The sequence below is a fragment of the Sceloporus occidentalis genome, unplaced genomic scaffold (assembly GCF_023333645.1).
Source record: "Sceloporus occidentalis isolate IW3139 unplaced genomic scaffold, rSceOcc1.0.p SCAF_4, whole genome shotgun sequence".
Taxonomy (NCBI): domain Eukaryota; kingdom Metazoa; phylum Chordata; class Lepidosauria; order Squamata; family Phrynosomatidae; genus Sceloporus; species Sceloporus occidentalis.
Genome location: NW_028316984.1, coordinates 80,077,671 through 80,099,699, shown reverse-complemented (window position 1 = coordinate 80,099,699; position 22,029 = coordinate 80,077,671). Strand labels below are relative to the sequence as shown.

General features: G+C 46.0%; 1 protein-coding gene across 6 annotated transcripts in view; it reads right to left on the bottom strand.

Moving 5' to 3' along the window:
- The window catches only part of SPEG (striated muscle enriched protein kinase), a 177,556-nt gene that overhangs the window by 7,993 nt on the left and 147,534 nt on the right, over positions 1-22,029 (bottom strand). For all 6 annotated transcript variants that reach the window (XM_089520471.1, XM_089520477.1, XM_089520475.1 and 3 more), the window contains 13 exons: positions 20,931-21,103; positions 20,109-20,135; positions 19,525-19,677; positions 17,937-17,979; positions 17,508-17,576; positions 12,607-14,839; positions 11,819-11,974; positions 11,116-11,232; positions 9,171-9,338; positions 8,923-9,045; positions 5,951-6,115; positions 1,535-2,306; positions 52-291 (listed from right to left, as the gene is read on the bottom strand). In XM_089520471.1, the coding sequence (XP_089376597.1) occupies positions 52-291; positions 1,535-2,306; positions 5,951-6,115; positions 8,923-9,045; positions 9,171-9,338; positions 11,116-11,232; positions 11,819-11,974; positions 12,607-14,839; positions 17,508-17,576; positions 17,937-17,979; positions 19,525-19,677; positions 20,109-20,135; positions 20,931-21,103 (4,439 nt within the window). The remainder of the gene's footprint in view (positions 1-51; positions 292-1,534; positions 2,307-5,950; positions 6,116-8,922; positions 9,046-9,170; positions 9,339-11,115; positions 11,233-11,818; positions 11,975-12,606; positions 14,840-17,507; positions 17,577-17,936; positions 17,980-19,524; positions 19,678-20,108; positions 20,136-20,930; positions 21,104-22,029) is intronic.

Below are 22,029 nucleotides of genomic sequence, written 5' to 3'. Positions count from 1 at the left end.
GCCCAATGCATCTTGGTTTCACCCATTCCCTTCCCTTTCCCCCCAACAAACCTGTCAACCAAGTGGTAGAGAATCTCCTTCCCAGTGCAGTTTTCAGCTATCAGCACCAGATACCGAGGCGTAATGTAGGCCTCATGCAGTGCCATAAGGTGCTCATGGTGCAGGCTCTTCAGGATCTCATATTCCTGCAAGACACTCTGCTTGCCTTCTGCCTCATATGGCACAATCTTGGCTATAAAACGTTTGCCTGTGGCATTTTCCTTACATTCTCGGACCACTCCAAATCGGCCCCTGCAAACACACACATGGCACATGTTCAGTACATGTTTAGATAATTCCAAGGCCTGTCCAACAAATTCTAAGGCATCAGGCTCCACCAAAATAATAAAAAATGCAACAGGTAGAGTCACCAACAATTCTACACCAACAGTTCTACAATGTAGAACTGAGTAGTTCCAGGATGTCCATGAAGCTTGCCTTATCATTGTCTGGGCACGTATCAGCTTCAGATATTATGATTGGAAAGGGGGACAAGACACTCCTTTGTGACATCCTATTTTACTGCTGGAAATGTGTAATGTCCACATTTAGAAACAACTCATGCACCACAGTTCAGAAGGAGGTGAGACACTGTTTGGGCTTAGGACATTTCAAAGTTGCACTTCCTGGATCATTTGCATTTCCTGTCACAAGCCATGACATCCAAAACTGTTTTTCAGTTCTGAGATCTTGACCAGCTGATAGCTTGAAAGATTCTAGGTATGGAACCTGAAGTAGTGAAACACCCCACAGTACTACATGTGTCCCCACTCCCTGTCCCCAAGGCTGTGCTCTATCCATCCCTGATGTTACGCAAAATTTAACCTCCTGCAGCTTCACTGGAGGCAATGGATGTCACACAATACTTACACGTGTCATGCAATAAACATGATTGTGTGAATGGAGTAGGCTGGGATTGCTGGAATACACAGACCTTTATTACACCCAGGATCCATGAAGGCCTGTTCTGTCCAACAGTACCTAATCCTGACCAGAGCATCCACTACTCCATGGTGACCTTATCACGCTAGATGTATCCCACTCACAAATGGGATTTAAAAGTTTAAAAACCCCGCAAATGCAGGAGGTTTTTCAGACAACATTTCTTCCAAATAGCAATAATGCAAAAAAAAAAAAAAAAAAAAAGCAACCACTTTCCTTTTGCTTTATTTTTGCATTATTGCTGTTTGGGTCAAATGCACCTGAAAAACCTCCCGCATTTGCAGGTTTTTTCTACTTTTAAATGCTGCTCAGATTTGTCTCTCATGACAAGGCTAGTATGAGCGTGATTCTTCTAGTATGATAAGGCTCTAAGGGTGGTTTACATGCTCTTCTACCCTTGGCATCTGCAGCCAAAAAGCTGTCCATCACCAGGGCTGGGAAATACCTCATCCTGAATTACTGCTCCCTGGAACAGATTATACTGGGCTGGATTGTTCAATGAGCATGACTCAGGATAAGGCAACTTCCTATGTTCAAAGGACAGAAGCCTTACCTTGCTCTCTCATCCAAGAATGTGTAAGGTTTTTGAGGAACACCTTGGTGCAAGGAGGAGTCATCCTTTGCAGCTGCAGAGAGTCTGCCCTGAGCACCACTGCCAGTGTCCCTGCCAGGGGTAGCACTCCGGCTCAGGAAGCGTGTGTGAGAAGGCCCTTCTTCTGTCCTTGGGGTAAGTGAAGGGCTAGGTCCACCGTCTGGGGTGGTGGGCACTCTTGGTGGGATGGAAACAAAAGAAGTGACCACATATGGGACAGCTTTGGGGGAGACAGTTGCTGGTGAGTCTGCCATTGTGGTTGGCGATGCAGGAGAAATAGGTGAGAACTTGGAAGAGCCGGCAGAAGATGCTGGAGCAGGTGAGACCGTGGTGGAGAAGGATGTCTCACTGTGGGTACTGAGGGAAGATGCTGTCCTGGAAGGCTTTGATGTTGGCTCAGGAGAGGCTGACAGTTCAATAGCTGAACTCTCAGAAGACAGGGTATCTTTGTTGGATGGAAGCAGGGCTGCAATTGGGAGCTTTGCTTTCTCTACAACCACAGAAGTCTCTTCATTGTCCTGAGTAACTGGTGGGGCAGCAGGCACCTGCATTCCCACTGGTACCACTGCCCCCTTCTGTTTCCTGAGAGAGGTGGATGTCAGAGGATCGGTACTTTTCAACCATGGCTGGGAGGACTGGTTCAAAACGGTCTGTGAAGATTTGGTGGAAGTGGCTTTCTCTGAGGCAGTCATACTCTTTTTGGCAGTGACAGCCATATGGGCAGCTTTGGGTTCTGAATGTGAAGAAAACAGTATAAATTATCCACAAAGGAGGAAAATGGGGCGAGGAGGGCAGGGAGCACCAATGGGCCTGCTTTACTACCTAAAACCCTAAGCAATCTGAGGATCCTCTAAGTGTAACACTGGTAATCCAAATTATGACAGGGCCAGATGAAGAAATGAGTAGGCTCCCTGGCCCCAAATAGCAGATTTTGGAACATGTGTTCCAACATGTGGAACCCTAAGGTGACTATACAGTAAATACATTCCTACAGATAACAGGCTTGCCCATATGCTGTCCTACACTGAGCAGAGGTTGAGAACAAAGAACCAGCTATGGAATAATATCAGTCTCCATCACACTTCAGTGTTCCAGGCTTTGAATCATGGGATATATGAGGCCTTTCAGCACACATAACATTATCTTTCAAAAGAGTGGAATGGCCATGAAGACCAGGAGCAACAGACAAGGGCTTGCTGTTATATATATATACACACACACACACCACAAGCTACTGTTTGAGGAGGTTGCTTCACTCTGCTCAGTGGTAAGGTCTGTAACAGACTAGAACTCTAAACCGAAGTGCTTCCATAGCAGAGTCACTTTGAATCCAAGGCAATTCATGTGATGAACTATCACACGTGAAGAACAAAATTGTGGTAAGTACTGGGTCAAAGCGGAGCGAGTTCACATTGAATTACCACACCAGTACATACCATGCAGATTCAACAATTCAATTTGGGACCCTCGTGCATGCTTGGTAGGGGTCTGAACGCATTGTGAATCTTTGAACTTCCGGGGTGAAGAAGGGGGCCACTTCCTGGTTCCACTTTCACATGAATGCTAGCCTCACATGAAAGATTGCTTCATGTTCTATGGGCTTTAGAGTCCGTTTTGGCACCCAAACTAGCACTCTTTTTCTGGGATATATGGTCCATTTTTGCAGCCACACAAGCAGGCTTTCTATGGGATATATGGTCTGTTTTTCCAGCCATACAAGCAGCCTTTCTATGGGATATATGGTCCGTTTTTTCCAGTCATACAAGCAGCCTTCCCCAGCGGCATCGGAAACAGCCACTTTCCCCCTCCTTGCCAGCATGTCCCCTGTCCACGTTAAAACGTGAATAGATTCATTCCCCAGTAGCTCTCTGCCCTTTCCCCAGCGGCACCGGAAACAACCGCATTTCCCCTCAGCAGCAATGGAAGCGGAGGGGGGGGGAACCGGAAGCAAATGGGGCAAAATTGCAGCGCGGCATCATGGGAATGTAGGACCTTGGAGGTTTGGGGGACTGTACTGGGACAGAAGCAAAGTTGTATTCCACACCAGACCAATTCGGAATGAAATCGAAGTGAGCTTAGAAGCAATTTTTGTTAATTCGCTTGTTACTGAATTCACAAAAATGAAGAGTTATTCTGGCTTGACTGTGGATCCACCTCAGAACGACCCCCCCATAGAAAGCAATCAGGTGTGATAATACATCATGTTATAATGTGAATTCGCATGGCTGGACCAGTAGTGACTCTTCATCTGAGCTGCAAAACCCCGCGTGTGATAAGGGCCCTTGTAAAGTGCCACTATACAATTTCCACTGGTGGTCACTCACTCAATCATTCCCCCCAACTACCACCAGCAGGCTTTATGAGGAACTATTTTGTCCTAAAACAAGGGGAGAAGAAAAAGAAGAACTCTGTGAACAGAATGTAAAGGCAGAATAGAAAGATCAGTATAAAAGAGCAACAAGCCATTCCAGAAAGATAACAGACTGTGTAACCTGAATACAATCTAATCCTGAAAAGATCTGTTTCTGTCAGTTTGGGCAACTGAACGATCTGTCAACATCATGTTTGTTTCCTCCTTCCTCCAAGCTTATTTTCTTTTTGTGTGCGTCAGTGCTACTCAAGTTGGTATTCTGTGGACTAGTAATGGTTCCTGAGCCACTGGCCAGGGCCGGCCCGTCCATATAGGCCAGGTAGGCCACTGCCTAGGGGCGCAATCTGTAGGGGGTGCCAGAAGGGTGGCAAGGGAGCCAGGAGGCCAGAGAGAGAGAGAGAGAGAAAGAGACAGAGAGAGAGTGGCAGGAGTTCGGAGGATGAGGAGAGTGGAGCAGCCAGCAGCTGCCAGCCTGTGAGTGAGTAGCAGGGAGAGAGAGCTACTTGCTGTGGCTGAGAGAGTGTGGCTTGCCCACTCTTGGTAGTTGTGCCTACTATGTGTCTTTTCTTTCTCGCCCTGGAGCCATTCCCATCTTTTTTTCATGGGCTGCATCTACACTGCAGAAATAATGCAATTTGACACCGCTTTAACTGCCCTGGCTCCATGCTATGGAATCCTGGGGCTTGGATTTTTGGAGGAGAATTCGCCTTCTCAGTCAGAGAGCAGTGGAGCCACAACAAACTACAAATCCCAGGGCTCCAAAGCATGGAACCAGCAAGATGACCAGATGTCGTCTTTTACTGGGGTATATCTTACATTTCAGTCTTCTGTCCAGGAGGAATTCCAAAAATGTCCTCCCTTTTGAGCATCACTAAGAAGCATGAATTTATATTTATATGAGGGGTTTCAGCTTTTACTTGGTCATGTCCTCCATTTTACTTGAAAGCCCTATATTTTGTGGTGCCTTGTCCTCCTTTGTGGTTAGGACAGCTGGTCATCATGGGAGCCAAAGGCAGCTAAAGTGGTGTCAAACTGCAGCCCTGGTCCTCTCATCTGGTGACTCTACTGGTTTTCTTCTCTTTCATGTGACATCCTTTTCTGCCCCTTGGGTGAAGATTTTTAGTTTTTAGGGGTCATAGATGGACCACCACTACCCCACAAATTCATGGGATGGGATCCAGATTTTTCCACATCATTAGAATGAATAATGCTTCAAGCTTGCAAAAGGAATATGTATGCATTAGTCTCCATTCCAAATATCACAGCAATAAAAAAGTCTTTAACCTGTAAAAACCTAACTGGCTTTTTGACTAATTCTCAGTACTGTGCGGAGAGATTGGAACCTAAGTTTTATGTCATGTTTAGCTAACAAATGAAACAGCGGCGATCAAGGGGTGAAAATAATTATGAGGGGCGACAGGGGTGCCAAAATATTTCTCGCCTAGGGTGGCAAAATACCTAGAGCTGGCCCTGCCACTGGCTGCCCATCCATGATGAGAGTTCAGGAAAGAAAGAAGCAACAGGGAAGGGAGTTAAAATAATAAATAAAATAATAAAACTTTTATTTCTATACCACCCTTCCTATGATCAGGGCGGTGTACAACCAATTCCATACTTACAATAAAATACACATACAATAGAAAAAATTACATTAATAAAATTACATTAAAAACCAATTCTGGCCAGCTTACCACTGCTGACAGAGGGGGGGAGCCTAACAGGAACCTACATCCAGTTGGACTGGATGGCCCTTGTGGTCTCTTCCAACTCTATGATTCTATGATTAAATCTGCAGCCAATATGTCCTTGAGCATACTAGAACAGTGGGTGGCAGAGGAAATTGCCAGTCCCCCATATCAGATCACTTGGGATGCACTGTTGTACTGTAACCTAAGGATAGAAACTGCCTTATTAATGAGTTATGGCTCTGGATGCTTGTGGGTTAAGTTGAAATGCTCCAAATAGACAAAAAAGGAAGGAAGGAAGGAAGTTTGCCTCCTTCTTACCTGTGCTCTCAATTAACACCTTCCCTGAGGGATTACTGTAGGGACCTTGTCCAGCCTTGTTGGCACAGGCAACACGGAACTTGGCGGTGCTCCCCACTGGTAGATCTGTTGCATTGAAATAACAGTCAGCAATGCCAGAGCTGACTACTTTCCACTCATGTTCTCCTGGGGGAGGAACACATGGATATCAGCAGCTGGAGTGGCTCTTTTGGAGACAGAGCGACCTGGTGCTATGTGGGGCATGCATAATATTATAAATTAAAATAGTACTCTCTTGCCTTTCAACCTCTCATAGATCCCCTAGGGTGACTCTTAACAACAGAACCAACATGCATTCTGTAAAACAATTAAGACTAAATGAACAAACAAAAAAGAAGCAAGCTAAAATTGAGATGCCATAGCTTAAAATTACATAAGGCAGGGGGGAAAACTAAAGCTAACCAATGGTGCAGTTATATAAGTAACAAGAAACATACTGAAAACAACAATAAAGAGGGAAGCAGTTGGGCCTCCTGAAGCAGGGAATTCAACTACAGGTGGAAGAATGCAATTTTTAGAGTAATTTGACATCCTGCAACAAAGCCATTTAGGGCTCTAATATGCAGCAATTGGCCCAGAAATGACTGGCAATACTGGAATTATACGTTTGCAAATGGAGGTCCAACACTCATTGTCAGCTGCCACATCTTCCTCTTCTGAACGCTTTTCACATCATTCCACACAGCTGAGGACCTCTTAATATCAACTGGGCTGTTGATGTTGTACAGAACACAGTGAGGTGTGGAAGGGGGCCTAGGAAGAGACCCTTCCCTGTCTTGGCACACCATCAGTTCCTCAGGAACAGGCAATCAATCAAAGGCAGCATTACCAGGCAGGTGACAAGTGGTGCACTGTAGACTCAAAAGAACGAAACTTGGGCCCCATTCTCACTCACCCATTTACTCTGGATAGAACTGGGCAGATCCGGGTCCCCCCATCTCGAATCTCCTTGGAAACAAGTGCCCACTGTCTTTTACCTTGACCAGGGTAATTTACCCCTCTGAAGTTCACATTTGCGGTACCGGTTTAAAATGGAGCCTCCTCTGTTGTCAATCAAATTTACTTCCGATTTCATCAAAGGTGACCTATCCTACAGCCATTGGCCAACGGAATGGGTGCTTCCCCCCTCCTTTTCTTTTTTTAAAAAAGTGGCAGCAGTGTGCACATATTCTGTCAACTTGTCAAATTTAAAAACCTCCAGGTGTGTGTGTGTGTGTGTGTTGTGTGTGTTTGGGTCATTACAGATTATGGCAACCCTAAAACGACCCCATCCTGGGGTTTTCTTGGCAAGATTGGTTCCAAGGAGATTTGCCATTGCCTTTCCCCTGAGGCTGAGAGAGTGTGACTACCTCAAAGTCATGGGTTTCCACATGCCAGCCTCTAGCCTCCCCTTCGCTTCCAGGCCAATGCTACCTCTGAAGCCCTTGCCTCCCCCCATGCCATCCTCTTCCCGTCACAATAATAATAATAATAATAATAATAATAATAATAATAATACCTCGCCTCAGAATGCCAACTCTGCATCCTTTGCTTTCCCTCATTGCCACCCCAGAATGCCTTACAATACACATATGTAGCAAAAGCATTCACATATTGTATCAATTTGCCAAATTGAAAGAGAAACATTTATACCATTTGCACTGTAACATTTGCATATTACACACACACAAAAAAAAAAAAAAAATTAAAAAAGAAGCCTCTTGCAAAATGAGGTGCCGTGCCGGCAGCAAGCAAATGAAAGGAAAATGTAGCACAAGCAGACACATTCTATCAATATGTATCTACCTGTAGAACTATTCGCATAGTCTGTCAAAAATAAAAATTACCCCCCCACCCAAAAAAGGGAGAGAAAGTTGCCTGCGAGGGGGGAGGCATGTTCCGTTCTCTGCCCTCCTCTGACCTAATTTCTCCCCTGAACTTGACCCTTTGTCCTGCTCCTTCCTCCTTTGCCTCAACCCTGCCCTCCATGGCTCCCTTCCTCCTGCTCCTTCTTCCTTCGCCCCGATCCTGCCCTCCATGGCACCCTTCATCCTGCTCCTTCCTCCTTCACCCTGATCCTGCCCTCCATGGCACCCTTCGTCCTGCTCCTTCCTCCTTCGCCCCGATCCTGCCCTCCATGGCACCCTTCATCCTGCTCCTTCCTCCTTCGCCCCGATCCTGCCCTCCATGGCATCCTTTGTCCTGCTTCTTCCTCCTTCACCTCGATCCTGCCCTCCATGGCTCCCTTCTTCCTGCTCCTTTCCTCCTCCTCCTCCACCCCGATGAAGGGGAGGCATGTTCTGCCCTCTGCCCTCCCTCTGACCTAATCTCTCCCCTGAACTTGACCTGATCATGATCTGGGCGAAGTTCATATTTGCCAGGACCCAGTTTTTCTTAAAAGATACCAGTAAAACCTCACTTTCAAAGACCCACGGCAAGGGGCATTTGCCCCTGAATGGGTGTGAAAGCCTCGATTTCGATTGTGGAAGAATCGGGGCCAATACGAACTTCCCATGTTTAATCCGGTTTCTGAACCGGGGTAAAAGGTAGACTGAATGGCCCCTGAATTCCATTTATAATTTCATGGGGAGAAAGCCAGTGTGATACAGTGGTTTTAGCATTAGAGTACAACTCAAATTTCAAGGATTCAAATCTACGCTCAGCCATAGGAACCCATTGGGTGACCTTGAGCAAGTCACTCTCTCTCAGCCTCAGAGGAAAACAAGAGCAAACCCCCTCTGAACAAATCTTGCCAAATGATAGGTTTGCCTCAGGATAGCAATATGTTAGAAATGACTTGAAGGCACAAAACAACAACAACAAGGGTGGGGTGGGGTGGATATGATGCTGCAGATGTCCACAAAGAGCTGGGGAGTACATGAGACACCGTTAAGGGTTCTCCAAAGGAAATAGCAGAAAAATGACAGTATTGACAACATCCAACATCTACATACCATCCATCTTGCGTTCTAACGTATATGTGCAAGGTGCCTGGCTATCTGCTGGCCTCCAGAGGACCAGAACAGTGTTCCTGTACTTCTGGGGGATTTCTGGGGTGCCTGGTCTCCCAGGAAGTCCTGTTCCAAGTAGGTATAAAAAAGAGAAATTAATTACTTAGCACACAAAATATGTGGCGAAGACAAGGCCACACGTTTGTCTGGGGAAGGAGAAGGTTGTAGGAGACACTCTTTTGTGTTCTTACGTGCCACAGCAATGGTGCAGGAACTGGTGGCAGTGCCCAGGGCATTAGTGGCATTGCATTCGTATAAGCCTGCATCTTTCTTGGCAACCTTGGAGATGGTAAGCAGCTGGCGGCCATCCTTGCATGCCACAATGTTAAGAAGTCCTTCTGATACCAGGGCATGCTTATCTGTGGAAAACAGGAATACTGATCCACACCAGCATACTAAGTCCATCAGTAGTGCATATTGCTTTTCATGTATGCCCATAGCTCTATTGCTTCTCTGCCACAGGCTGGTACCAACATGCCTCAACATGTAACATGGATTTCCTTCCCAATTGAAACTAAGGGGTCCAAATTCCAATGGAGTTCCACTGCATTTCAGGGTTCCAAATGAACACAGCCACTTTAGGTGGCAACTAAAGTAAAGGATAGATTATTTGCACCACACAAATATGGTGGTAGCACAGTTCCATATACAATTGACCCTCTGTATCCACGGATTTTTTATTCACTGATTCAACCATCCATGGCTTGAATATATATATATATATTCCAAAAATCAAACCTTGAGCTTGCCATTTTATATATGGGACATCATTTTATTACACCATTAATTTAATGGGACTTGAGCATTCATGGATTTCAATATCAATGGGGGGGGGGTGTTTCTGGAACCAAACCCAGTGCATACTATCGGCCCACTATATCTACATTTTGGTCCTACCCTCCAAATGAAATAATAAAAGTAATAATAACTTTTTTTTATTTCTATCCCACTTTTTGCCAGGCAATCAAAGCGGCGTACAACAGATTAAAATACATCCATATATACATAATACCCCCCCACTTAAAACAAGATTAAACAATGTAAGATTAAAAACTACATAGTAAAACCGACTAAGCTAAATAAAAATCATCATGGGCAGAGTTCACTGGATGGGAAGTCTTATTTGTGGCTGAACATTTTATTCCGGGAAGGCTTGCCGGAAGAGATCCGTCTTAATGGCCTTTTTAAAGCTCTCTAGATTGGTAATTTGACAGATCTCGTCCGGCAGGCCATTCCATAAATTGGGAGCGGCTGCAGAGAATGTCCTCTGGGAGGTCGCTGTCAACCTGGTCTTTAAGGGCTGTAATAAATTCCTCCCAGAGGACCTGAGTGTACGGGGCGGATTATATGGAAGCAGGCGATCCCTTAGATAGGTTGGGCCCAAGCCATGTAGGGCTTTAAAGGTGATAACCAACACCTTGTACTGTGCCCGGAAACTGATAGGCAGCCAGTGGAGTGACTTCAATATTGGTGTTATATGGTCACTCCTTGCTGTTCCTGTGACCAACCTAGCTGCCCTATTCTGTACCAACTGGAGTTTCCGGACTAGGCACAAGGGTAGCCCCATGTAAATAATAATAATAATAATAATTTGTTTTATTTATATACCGCTATTCCAAAGATCATAGCGGTGAACAGCAAGTAAGCAAATTAGCAAGTAAGCTAATTTGCCCCCAACAGTCTGGGTACTCATTTTAGCGACCTCGGAAGGATGCAAGCCTGAGTCGAGCTTGGGCCCTTTTGCTGGTCTTGAACTCGCAACCTTGCGGTTTTGAGTGAATGGCTGCAGTACAGGCATTTAACCACTGTGCCACCAGGGCTCCTGTAGAGCGCATTGCAAAAATCAAGTCTTGAAAGTTTTCAGCTCACTGCTAAATTTTCAGGTTTGAATGACTCCCAATATTTATTTAATACTTAAAGATGAAACTGCCTTGGGTGTCATCCGGTTATGGCAATTTGGCAGCATAACCATTGGACCAATGGGATATTGCTAAGTGGATGGGGAAAAAGTTAAACCTTATATTCTGTGGGACAAATCAAGCAGGACGTAGGACACTCCTTCCTGAATTTGGAAGATGGCTCCTTTTTTGGAACCCAAATATAGCACACATGTTCTCCTTATAATGCACAACTTACCTTTCATCCATAGAATACGAGGAGCAGGGCTGGCTGCAGGAAGGCAGCACAGTTGCACTGCTTCTCCCTCCAGCAATACCTGGTCCTTCAATTTTATGTGGAAAACTGGAGGGAAGTCTGGGCAGGAAAAAAAGGGATAGGAGGAATAAATTTGAGGATGTTGTGATTGGTACTAAAGAACAGGTCAGGAATGTTATTTCTTTGGCAAATTTATGTCGTATGTTATAGAGCCATTTGTTTTGGATTTCAGATCCCAGAAGCCACAGCCAATGTGGCTAACAGTCAGGGATAATGGGAGCTCAAATCCAAAACAGCTGGAGGACCAAAGGTTGGAAACACTGCTATAGATCTATAGTATGGATCTTGCTTGTCAGAGACACTGGGAATTCCAGAAAGCTTCTTCAGGGAGGGATTGATGGGGAGCCTACACAGGGCTGAATTCCAGTCCTCCATGTCCAGCTTAGGTGCATGGGCCTGAGTTTCCCTCCTCCAGTCCTATAGAGCTGCATGAGAAAAAGTGAAAAAGGATGGAGAGAGCACCTCAAGCGCAATCCTTTACTATTATGTTTTCCTAGAATGGCCCAGTCAAATCAGCAGAAGAGCTGGAACTTCCTAGTACAGATGAACAAGGGAGGACAACTCAGTTTCCCCGAGACTACCCCATTAGGTTGAACTCATCACATAGCAGCATGAGAAGGCATACCTGACTCACTGAGGACATAGGGCTGACTCACAATGATGACGCCTTCCCCTCTCAGGCTAGCAGGAATGTTGGGCTGTGATGCAACCTTGTCTTTCTTGGCTCGGGATAAACTCCAGCGCTCCCAGCGAGAACTGCGTCGGTGAACATCACCAGAAACTATGGAAACAACAGATATGAGTGGGCTTTGCCCAAGCCAACTGAATTCTGGGAATTAAGGGAGGGGCTTGGTTGGCATACTGCTGGTTTCTCCTTCCTGCATGCATTTGATTTACTCTTGCCACAGATATCTTCCTGTCCCAGTCACATTATTATCTTCAGTATAATTAATTCATTCTCCTTTTTTGTTCGCTTCTTCAGTTCTAACTCCCACAAGTATTGCTCTAAAACTCCCACAAGTGGGAGTATAATTTTAAACACAATGCCCTATCCTGCAGAACCTATAAAGAACCTATAAAGGAAATTATATCTTTGAATAGCCTCCTAGCTTAGAAACATCAACTCTTCTCTGAAATGGCTGTGGAGAGAGATAATGGCTTCCATGGAAGGAGGCATGAACATCTGGTTTCTGTGCTCCTCTCATTTAAGAATGAAACCACACTACAGAAAATAAGTTATTGTCTTCACATACTTTTAAGGGAATATACACATACACACACGCACACATCTGTTGCCAAAAACACATAAGGAAGAGGATAGCCATCATCTGTATTACTCCCTTTTAACAAAAACACTCAGGTTATCAGCCTCCGACTCAACCTTCCCAATATTGGTTGTGGATATTGGCTCACCATTGCCTGTGGATGTCTCAGACTGGAAGGATTCTGTGGAGGGGACATTAGCAGACTGGGCTGCCAGCTGGTTCTGTGGGATGCCCATCTGGCGCAGGTTTTCACCCTCAGATGTTGCACGGCGCAGCTGAGAAAGGAAAGGAGCTCTCTTCTCAGGCTGTCTGATGTGGTCACTAGCAGTGGCTGCATGGTCTTCATCAGCATGTTGCTGCGAGTGGCTGCGTAGGTGGGTGGAGAGGCGCCCCATGGTGGTGCCAATCTTCCTGCGTACAGCCATGACCGGTGACTCACTGGAGCCAGGCTCTGCCTGCTGGCTGCCTGAGTCTTTCTTGTCCTTGGAAGCCAAGGCCCAGGAGAGTCGCCGGCCCTGGGCAGCACCTCCTGATTCCTCTTCCTTGGCCTTTCTCCTCTCAGTGGGAGGTGTTCGCCGGAGTCGCATCGACATCCTACGAATGAAACCACCTTCCTTCTCTACCTCATGCAGGTCTTGTACTGAATGTGCCCGACGAGAGACCCCAGCCTTGGACAGCTCTAGTGGAGCACCTGCTGGACTTGGCCGATATATGGCATCCTCCTGCACCAGAGGTCTAGCCAGATGCCTCTCCTCAGACCTGGAGAGCAGCTTGCGGCCCCTGCTGAGAGAGCCTTCCCGCCCTCTTTTGAACTTAGCCTCAAACACCTCTTCAGAGTCAATGTCCTCAATATGCTCAGTACTGGAAGACTGACCTGGGGTGGAGGTTTCTTTGCCAGGTTGCTGTGCTACCATCTTGGCATAACCTGCAGTTTGTGGTTGCATTTCTGCTGCTGAGATCTGAGGCACACTTTCTGAGGCAGTGATGGAAGGCTCTGTTGTATCTCTCTGAGGCAACTGGGCTGACTCACCAGTCAGGGACTGCATGACCTCAGCATAGGCAGAACGCTTAGGTGCTGAGCTACTGGGAGTAGGTGAAATAGGTATCGGTTGTGTTGACCCCTTTGGGGAGCCTATGGATTTTGCAGCTGGTGGAGTGTCAGGTTTGGCTAATCTGGCTGGCAGTTTTTCCTCAGCTCCCCTTGGGCCTAGTTTCCTCATACTATGTCTGGTGATGGGCTTTGCTCCTGCCTCCAGGTCAGGGGTGAGTGGCTTGGAGGGGACCTCCTGTGGGGTGTGAGGTGTTTGAGGCCTTGACTCATTCAAAGCTGAGAGGGAAGGTGTCTCCCTTAATTTCTGGGCCTCAGCTTGTGCCAGGGGGATTTCTAATGGTTCTCCAGAGCGGCGATGCAAGATGACAGGCTCCCCATCACCATGGCTGAAGGAGCTGCTCTTCTGAAGGAGGCGCCCCTCAGGGGGCAGGTGCTGGGGAGCTGTCTCACTGGAGGCTGCTCGCACCATCTTGTGTCCTGGGGACAGCTGCTTCTCCAACCTTGGAGGCCTCAAAACCTTCTTCTCAAGACCAAGCGTCTCCAGTAAGGGCCCCCGCAGGCCACTCAATTTGCCATCCACAGGGCTGCCTCGCAGCAAGCGCTGGCGCATGAGTTCCAGACGCTGGGTGTATTCTTCCTCTGGCAACCCTCCTTTCCGGCGGTACAGTGTACCTGGGCTGGGGCTACGATGGAGCAACTCCATGGAGGCTGCCTTGGTCAGGCTTTTATGAGAGGGAGGTTCAGTCTCATCTGAGGGAAGGTTCAGCAAGAGGGCACTATCTGCAGAACTCCCACGACGCAACTGCCCCTTGCGCGAGGCCCTCTCAGAAGCATCTGGGGAGTCCAGGCTAGAACCTTTCTTCAGGACCCTCCTTTTCTCTGGCCTTTTCTGGGCCTCACGACGAGCCTCCTCATCCGAAGAGCCAGGCCCCTCAACTTCTGTGGAGTGCTTCCGTGGCAACGTGCCCTTCTGTCTCCTGACAGCAGGTTCCCCTTCTTCCTTCTTCTTGAGATCCACTGCGGCCCCTTGCCCCTCCTCCTGCCACTCCATGGACATGCTCTCCTCATCTATTGGTGCTCCATCTGGGCCCACAGGCTCATCATCTGTTGGTATCTCAGTGAGGGACATGCGGGAACCAGAAAATTCAGGCTGATGGGGCATAGGAATGTAGGGCAACTCTTCTGGGTCATCAGAATCTGAAGAGGAGGACAGCACTGATGTCTCCTTGAGGAGACGTGGCACAGCTATAGACAAGTGGCTGGATGTGTCCTCTAGAAGCTCAGGAATTGGGCGCAGCACCATGTTGCACTTGTAGCTAATCTGGGAGCGCTGCGGAGAGAAAGCGTATAGTAAATGGGGATTACGAAAGTGCTAGCATCCCAGCCATACCTTTTATTATAGCATATTTATGTTTACCCACCTAATGACATTGTCTTGCTCTGTGAAAGAGCCCAGCCACTAGAGCAACAAGCTTTCAGGTACCAATTGGCAACAGCAAAAGCAGATCTACACTGGCCAGAACACTCTGGGACACTCCCGAAGTATTCTGGCCCAAAGCTGCCCTGAATTCTCCCACTATCAACAATAACAATGTCAAGTGGCTGTCTACACCTGCATCCCACTATGCTGCCCAGTGCTGCCGGTGGAGTTAAATGCCTGTACTGCAGCCACTCACTCAAAACCATAAGGTTGTGAGTTCAATCCCAGCTAAGGGGGCTCAAGCTTGACTCAGGCTTGCATCCTTCCGGGGTCACTAAAATGAGTAACCAGTTGTTGGGGGCAATTAGCTTACAGTTGTAAACAGCTTAGACACTGTTAGTTCAGTATGAAGCAGTATATAAAAGAAGTTGTTTGCCACAGGCAGTGTAAGCCATTCCCTCTGAAGTTAAAAACAAGGTGCCTAGCATTGATCATATTCCTGTGATTTTAGAGGGAGTGACCTGTACCAGCAATGGCAGTGCGAGGAAGCACAGTGGGGGTAGGACACTGTGTAAACAGCCACCTGGTATCACTCTGGAGTGCTCCAGATTTTTCTCGGAAGATCCAGAGCAGAAGACATGTTTTTAAAATTTGCTTTAATGTAAGGTTGGCCCAAATTCATATGTAAAGATATGTCTGCTAGCAAGCTGGAAATGACCAAGGTATTGGCTTGTGTTTGCAGAAACAGTCTAAGCTGGTAATTCTCAAACTATGGGGTGGAACACTTGTGGTAACACAAGAGTTGATTGGGGGGGGGGGGGGGGGGACATGAGACTTGGAGGCCCTGATCCTTCCTCCTCCACTACTTCCCAAATCTTTTGTGTCCTGGGGAAGAAGAGAAAGACAATGGCCCTTATCACACATGAGGGGTTTGCAGCTCAGATCCGCAGTCACTCCTGTTCTAGCAATGCGAAAAGTGATGTTTTTTCACACCAGATTCAGAGTCACTCCTGTCTAGCAATGCGAATTCACGTTAAAACGTGATGTTTTACCACACCTGGTTGCCTTTCCATTGCCCTTCCGAATCGAGGGGGAAGCGGAGTCAGCTTGATTCCAAGTAAGTCATGTGATGCGGATTCAAGCAAAACGGGGTGAGTGCACATTGTATTACCACACCGGAGCATACTTTGAGGGTTCTCGGCACCCTTGCGCATGCTCAGTGGGGCTCTGGACGCTGTCCTCCTTCCTTGCCCCCTCCTTAGCTGTCATCCTTCATAGGGATTCAGGAGCAGCAGGAGATGATGGGATAGGTGGCAAGGTGTCAGAGGGGGCGAGATGGGGATGCAGGAGCAGCAGGGGATGATAGGATAGGTGTCAGAGGGGGTGAGGTGGGGATGCAGGAGCAGCAGGGCATGATGGGATAGGTGCCAGAGGGGGCGAGATGGGGATGCAGGAGCAGCAGGGGATGATGGGATAGGTGGCAGGATGTCAGAGGGTGCGAGATGGGGATGCAGGAGCAGCAGGGGATCGTGGAATAGGTGTCAGAGGGGGCGAGATGGGGATGCAGGAGGAGGAGGGGGATGACAGAGCAGGATTCAGGGGGCCAAGGGGGGCGACATCGGAGTGGTTTTCCACACCAGACCAATTCAAAGTGAAATCGAAGTGAGCTTCAAAGCAGATTCTGTGAATTCCCTTTTTTTCCAATTTCACCAAAATGAGGGGTCACTTTGGAATCACTGCGGAAGCACCTCACAAGGAGCTCCCATAGAAAGGAATCGCGTCTGAAAACACATTCACGTTATGATGTGAATCCGAATCGTTGGACCCGCACTCACGTCAGAACTGAGCTGCAAAAGCTCTAAAAATCTCCATGTGATAAACTCCAATGAGATTGCATGGAGTCTTTGCCTGAGGGAGAAGGAAGAGGAGGAGAGCTATTTCCTTATAAGATGTTAGAATATGAACATATATGAATGCATGTACAAAACAAACTAAACAAACAAAATATGTTTATTCATATACTACTTTAAGCAGGGGCATGTGAATCATCATCATCATCATCATCATCATCATCACCACCATCATCATCATCCTACCTGGTTCCTGAAACTGAGGCTCAGGGTGGCTTACAATATTAAAAAACAGTATACAAGCATACAAAAAGGTACATTGAAATAGAATTAAATTCTTAAAATATTAATATAAATTACAAATTAAAATAATAAAATACTATTAAAAAGGTAAAAATGTTTAAAATGCATTAAAACAATGTAACATCCTGGCCCATTCTTTAAAAATTTTCTGTTTCAAATGCCTCTCTGAACAGGAAGGTCTTAGCTTGCTGGCAGAAGGACAATAAAGAGATGGCTATTCTGGTCTCCCTGAGACAGTCTGGATGTAGATGTAAAGGGGGGGTCACAAGGGTAAAGAGTCTGAGAACCAGTGGTCTAAGCTCACCTTCACACCCACTTTCCTTTTAAGGTTCATGAAACCCACAAGCTCAAACCAAGCACTGAACTGCCTTCAAACCAACAGCCACAGAGGAGTGTTCCTTATCACTAAGAATGGTGAAATTTACCTGCCACCTCCTACGAGATATGAAGAGCTTGAGATGATCCATACTGATGCTCTTGCCCTTGGCCAGGGTCTGAAAGGGAGGACAAATGGAGGCAGGGTCAGGCAGGTAGAAAGAGTTTCTTCCCCCCCCCCCCCCTTGAATATGTGGCAGAAGCCCAAGCCTGAAGGAACCTTTGCCACTGAGCTACCTTGACCTTCTTTCTAGAGCAGTGGTGGAAACAGTGTGGCCCTCCACATGCTGTTCAACTGTAGAGCCCAGCATTCCTCACCATTGACTATGTGGCCAAAGGCTGTTGGGAGGTGCAATTGAAAAATATCTGGAAAGCCACACAGTTTCCACTTCTGGACTAGGCTCTCCCACTCCAGTCCCCAAAAGCCAGCATGAGCCCCACATTGCACTGTCTAAGAAGGCTTCAGAAAATGGATTCACCTTGAACCAGGGATGCTCCAAGGTCTGCTCTGCATTGGGCCTCCTATTAAAAGAAAGAGAGACAAGAGTCAATGTGCAGAAGTGGCATTTACTAATTTGGAGCAAAGCTCTAGAAACTGATATCCATCACTTCACACAGTAAACTTTAGATAAAATTATATTCTTCCACTTTCAGCTCTCTCCAGCCCATTTTTGCTTTCTTCTGCTGAAAGCAGAATGGTGTAGTCTGGGTGTTTTCCTCTTAACCCATTTCTCTTCAGAGCTTTTGAACTACAACTCTCAGACTCCTCCAGCCAGCCTAGCGATGTTCATGTTAGCTAGGTGATTCTGACAGGTATAGTCCCAAAAGAGAGGAAAAGTTTTCAAGTTCTGCCCCATGCCTAGTCTACTTCTCCAGACTTAAAAGGCCCTGGGAATTGTATTCAGAGTTTTAAAAAGAGTTTACATTCTTCACTTTCTGAAAACAATCCACTATTGCTCAACCACCTTGGAATTCGTTTAAAGAGAAAGGGTAAAAATATATGGAAATAAATAAATAGATAAATAATTGATATATATCATTTCCTGTTTGTTACTGGAAAAGTCAAGGTAAGGATATATGGCAGGGGTGGGCAACTGTTGGAGGTTAGAAGCTGTATTGCCCTCCTCCCCAGCAACCTTGGAGGCTGCATCTTGCACTACCGCTCTGGAAAAATGCATATTTGCACCCAATGCCCCCTAGAAAGTGTAGGAGTAAATTTTGCCATGTTTTGGGTCCACCTTAGACAATTTAGGCCCAGTAGAAACTTTTTTTCCAAAAGGAAACTACGTGGAAGTCAACTTCTAAGGCACTTCCAAGAAAGGAAGTAAATTGTTGGTGGTAGGGAGAATAATATGGTGAAATTACCTCTGAAGACCCATAGGGGTTATTTGGGGGCCAAAAATGTTTTTGGAACCTGCAGGGCCCTAGGGACCACAAAGGTAGCCCTGGCATAAAGTAATTAGTCTATGTGCTTGTTCATAAGTCGCTTCAGTCCTCTCAGGCTTCTCCATGTGGGTTTCCCTTTCTGTCTCAATGGAGGGGGATCAAAGCTTCTTTTCTCCCCCGCCTCACTACACACTGCAGGATGGAATAGAAGTCCTCTTCATTAAACAGTCAGCCCTCCATATCTATTGATTTTTTTTAATCAATTGATTCAAGCATGGCTTGAAATTATTTCTAATAGATATAAAGATATAAATTCCAAAAACCAAACCTTGATTTTGATAAAGGACATCATTTTACTACAACACTGTATTTAATGGGACTTGAGCATCCCATTTTGGTATCCACGAGGGGTCCTGGAACCAAACCTCAGAAGATATCAAGGGCCCACAGTATTTATTTATAAACTTTTGCGCTGGAATTTTCAAAACAGCATATAATAAAAATAAAGTATTCAACAAACACAACAGGCCACATTAAGATGCAACCATCCATGAAATAGGTAGCAGATGGGAAGCAGTCTGAATTTCAGAGAGAGATATTCCATGTAATTGAGGGTTTTGTGGGCCTACGCATAAAATCCCTCCCTCCCAAAGAGGACCATAAGAAGACCCCATTACTCACAGGCGATCATTAACTAACACTTTGATGACAAAGCCTTTTGCCTCCCTTGTCAATCCTGTGAACATATTTTCCTCAAAAGCCACATTGTAGTTGCGGATGTTCATGAGCGTTGTCTTATCATTCTCACCCACAAATGGGGAAATCCCTGTGAGACTGAGAGAGAGGGAATAATCAGAACAGCACACACCCAACATATATGCTTGGGACAGACTCTGAGGGGCTCCCATGCCCACCCAGCATGCAACTGAATAGCTATGGGGGCAGATGGGGAAATTCACTAGCACAGGTTTTCAAAGGTCCTCATCCCTAATTTGTAGGAGGCAGTAGAGCCTCTGAGAGCAGAATGAGGCACTATGTCAGTGCATAGTGAGGTGGAATTAGGAGACCTTGAAAGGTTTATTTTTGGACTACAATTAGCCATCACTATAGTCCAATAAAGTTACTTTCCCAAGCTCTGGGGATTATCATCTTGATTTATGGGAGGACCTCATCTATGCCACTTGTTCACCAAGTGTGGTGGAGATGCAAGGATGATGAGAAAGAGTTGTCTGGTCCTAGCCCAGCTTACCAAATCTGAGGCTTACCATAGATATGTGATCACTCCCACTGGCCTGTAAAAAGAGAAGAGATAGAATTTCAGGATCTTGACAAGGAACTTCAAGGAACCTAGTTAAACAGCCCAAGTGGCAAGCTATGGTTGATGCTGATGCTGATGACAGAATAGATCTTATTGCTTAGAAAATAGTGTGAGTCCAAGATTCCTGAGGGAACCCAGGGTGCTGGCTGTTTTGATTTCTTTTCAAGAGGAAGACACAACACAGAGAAGAAAAAAGTGCACCACAGTGGGCCAGCTATGACAAGCCAGTGGAACATGTTCTTACTCTTCAACTTTTATTCACACAAACATATGCTTTGCTTTGCTCTTAAAGGGAAAGGGCAGAAGCTGATTCAGAAGAGTCAGCATGGCTCTGAGTCATCCCACCATCCCATCCTACGATCCAGCAGACACAAGTGTAAATCCAGTATAAATTCCCCAATTTCCTTTCCAAATAATGCACTACACACTCTAAATTATTCTTGGCTATATATGAAGTATGCCCATATTCCACAATCTGGAAAAGTTACTTTTTAGACTACTGCTCCCAAGAATCCTCAGGGCAATCACCTCAAGCCAGCATGGCTACATGTAGACTGGGGAATTATTGTAGCTCTGGTCCAAAAACATTAACTTTTACCATCTCTGGGGCAAAGTAATACCATAGTAATCTTTTGCTGAGCAAACCCAATGCTTGAACTAAGCATTTTCTTTCTTTAAACTCACACCCCCTTTCTGATGTCTATGTTCAGGGAAGCCTAATCTGTTAACACAGACATACATCACATTTTGTAGGTGGTTTTCATTTTACCAGACATCAGTGACACTGGAGACAGGACTCTGGCTGACGATCTCTGGGCCTACAAATTCAGGGGTGCCATATTTGCAGTACTGGGTCTCATCTGGAGTCAGCTCCTGGGCATTACCAAAGTCACATATTCGCACTTGATCACTGCCTGGTTCGGCCAACAAAAGGTTTTCTGGCTGTAAGGAACAACAAGGTAAAGGGGCATTTAAAGAGGTGCCTCCACAAAAAGCTGTTTGCTAAAAAGAAGAAAACTTGCCACTGAGAAATATCCTGAACTTCTGGAGAGATAATCATCAGGCATGATTTTTCATTGCAAGAGATTACAGAAATGTTTCCCTTCTCCAGAAAATTCCATGCAGCCAATATTATATAATTCACTCCACTGGACCTATTATGATAAAACTATATTTCTTAAAAGGGGATCCAACTTCCATATGGAATTTACAAGGGACTTGACTTCTCCGTTAGGAAACCGTCCATGCAGTTAATCCCCACTGTCACTTTAAACCTAGAAAAAGGAGCATCACCACGATTTCTGCTCTTTTGCATCCTGCTTAATACAGGAGTGATTTCACAGCCTACATTCGCTCCCCCTAGGAAGCCTTGAAGTGTTTCTTGTCCATCTGCTTGTCAATATGCTAAACAGTATGAGCTTCTGCTGGAATCTGTCAAAGATGATACAGAATAGAGAGAGAGGCTTTCCCTGCCTCAAGGCAAAGTCAGCTAACCCTTTGCACTTCTTCTCCAAATCCAATTTATACTATGAAGTCTGAACATCTTTTTGCTTCTGGTGCCATTCACAACCCTTGAACCCTTTCTCCCCTGTATCCTCTGATTTTTGTGATGTTAGTCAACACCTCCCTGCATTTGTTGTTGTTCTGCAACCCTCCCAGTTACAACACCTTTATTAAGGAAACTATTCTGTGAGGAATTGAAGCTTCCCCATGGGGTCTTGGCCATCCACTCCAACATATCCTTCACTCGTTCCCACAGTGATGAAAGTGGAAAATATCCAAGAATGGTTTACTAATATGCCAGAGACTCAGAGCAGAAGAGTGCAGTTTACAGTCAGATCTCACCTGTGGGATTCTCAGCAGCATCT